At 55.8% G+C, this 2311-nt stretch overlaps 1 protein-coding gene across 1 annotated transcript in view; it reads right to left on the bottom strand.

Moving 5' to 3' along the window:
• The window catches only part of LOC103468121 (myosin-7-like), a 29766-nt gene that overhangs the window by 5513 nt on the left and 21942 nt on the right, over positions 1-2311 (bottom strand). The window contains exons 22-27 of the mRNA XM_017305662.1: positions 1945-2121; positions 1517-1662; positions 1354-1444; positions 1122-1279; positions 626-857; positions 424-550 (exon numbers count right to left, since the gene is read on the bottom strand). Of these exons, the coding sequence (XP_017161151.1) occupies positions 424-550; positions 626-857; positions 1122-1279; positions 1354-1444; positions 1517-1662; positions 1945-2121 (931 nt within the window). The remainder of the gene's footprint in view (positions 1-423; positions 551-625; positions 858-1121; positions 1280-1353; positions 1445-1516; positions 1663-1944; positions 2122-2311) is intronic.

Genomic DNA, 2311 nt, shown 5'->3' with positions numbered 1-2311 from the left:
GCTGATGTCATGATGACATCATGCTGACATCATACTGACATCATGGTGACATCATGATGTCATCATGCTGACGTCACGCTGACGTCAGCATGATGACATCGTGCTGATATCATGCTGACGTCAGCATGATGTCAGCATGATGTCATCATGACATCAGCGTGACATCAGGCTGACATCATGACATCAGCTTGAAGGAGACGCTGCACCGCCAGCAGCCACACTGATCCAACCCGATTAACGGTTCCAGACGGATCGGTCCTTCACGCCAGGAGTCCGTCTGGTTCTGTGGAGAACCTGGACCTCAGAAACCTGCCTGCTGCGTTCTGACCCAGTGGCTTCAGTCTGAGTAAAGACCTGAGTTTGCTGTTGAACCTGTGATGCCTGGTGTGTGGTGGACAGGTGGTTCTGTTCGGTGTGTTTTACCGGTCTCGGTCAGAGCTCGTGCTTTCTGAGCAGAAACCTCGGCCAGCTGCCTCTGCAGCTCGTCTGCTCTGCTCCGGCTTTCATTCAGCTGGTCCTCATAGACCCGGCACATCTTCTCCACCGCGCCCTGCAGCCGCCAGGAGGATCAGTCAGAATCAGCTGCAGGCAGCAGAACCAGACCAGCCTTTGGGTTCTGGCTCACCTTGGCTCGGCTCAGCTGCTCCACGCTGACAGCCAGGTCGTCGGCCTCCAGGCGGACCTCGCTCTTTTCCTTCTCCAGTTTCTGTCTGACTCTCTGCAGAGCGTCGATCTGTTCGCTGAGCTCCGCCACCGAGTCCGAGTGCTTCCTCCTCAGACCGGCAGCTACGGCCTCGTGGTGAAGCCCCGCCTCCTCCAGCTCCCGCCGCATCTTCTGCAAGTCCGCCTCTCGCTTCCTGTTGAGCAAATCGACTGAAGTTAGTGGAAACAGACGGATCAGGTTTTGTTTCAGCTCTTTATCCTCAGACTGTGGTTCATCTTTCTGACACACAGGAAGCTGCTGGAGTTGAGCTTCCTGCCTCCATCATCCTGATGCCTCGTCTAACTGATGATGATCTAACTGGACCCGGTCCGATGCTGCATTCTGTCCGTTCCCGGATCCCTCAGGTTGTTATGGCTGACCTTCCTCTGGGTGGCGCCGTCACCAGGAGGTGACCTACCTGCTTAGCGCCAGCTGAGCCGCTGAAGCTCCTCCCGCCTCCTCCAGCTTCTCCCCCAGCTCCTCCAGCTCCGTGGCGATGTCGTTCCTCTGGCGTTCGGCTTTGACGCGACACGCCCGCTCCGCCTCCAGCGCCTCCTCCAGCTCCTCGATTCGGGTCTGCAGGAGCAGCCAAACCACTGAAGCATCCAGGATCAGAGGAGGATCCGGAAAGCTGTGGTTGTGCGACCCACCTGCAGCTCCTTCATCTTCTTCTGCAGATGGACACTCAGGGTCTGCTCGTCCTCCAGCCGCTCGTGGATCTGGACCAACTCGGAGTCTTTTCTTTGAAGGAGTAAAGCGGAGTCACAAACATCAGCTGTTGCCTGGTTACCTTCAGTGAGAGGCTGGTCTTACTTCTTCAGTCTATCCTCCAGGTTTTCCTTTTGGTTCTCCAGGTCCTTCACCGAGTCCATGCAGAGCTTCAGGTCGCCCTCCAGCTTCTTCTTGTCTCGCTCCAGGTCACACCGAGTCTTCTTCTCCAGCTCCAGGGACGCTTCAACCTGCACAGAGGAAATGACATCACAGCGGATGAGCAGCAGCCCTGACATGTCATCTGAGTTATCAACTCAAACTGTTTGGCTTCGCTAACGTAGCGTTTAACGTCACCAAAATGAATATTTCTGAATGAACTCTGTGCTTGGCTGATCTGCAGACTCGGTATCAACACGGCTGAATTTAGCGCCTTACCTTGTTAGCTGCTCCTCTACTGGTTTGTTGCTTTAGCATTAGAACAGTTAGCTTGGTGCTTAGCGCTGTCCACTGCTGAGTTTAACTTTTCTTACGTTGTCCACTTGCTGCTCCAGACGAACTTTGACCTTGGCCAGCATGTTGACCTTGTCCTCCTGAGCCTGAAGGTCGATCAGGACCTGCTGGTGAGCCTCCAGCAGGGCAGCTTTCTCTCTGCTCAGAGACGCGATGGATTCGTCCAGGTTGACCATCTCGTTGGTCAGGTTCTTCACCTGCAGAGAGAGGAGGAGGCTCAGCTGCAGGAGGTTCAGCTGCAGGAGGTTCAGCTGCAGGAGGCTCAGGTGCAGGAGGCTCAGGTGCAGGAGGCTCAGCTGCAGGAAGCTCAGCTGCAGGAGGCTCAGCTGCAGGAGGCTCAGCTGCAGGAGGCTCAGCTGCAGGAGGCTCAGTTGCAGGAGGTTCAGC

The sequence above is a fragment of the Poecilia reticulata genome, linkage group LG7 (assembly GCF_000633615.1).
Source record: "Poecilia reticulata strain Guanapo linkage group LG7, Guppy_female_1.0+MT, whole genome shotgun sequence".
Classification (NCBI taxonomy): Eukaryota; Metazoa; Chordata; class Actinopteri; order Cyprinodontiformes; family Poeciliidae; genus Poecilia; species Poecilia reticulata.
This window is presented reverse-complemented; position numbering and strand designations above follow the sequence as displayed.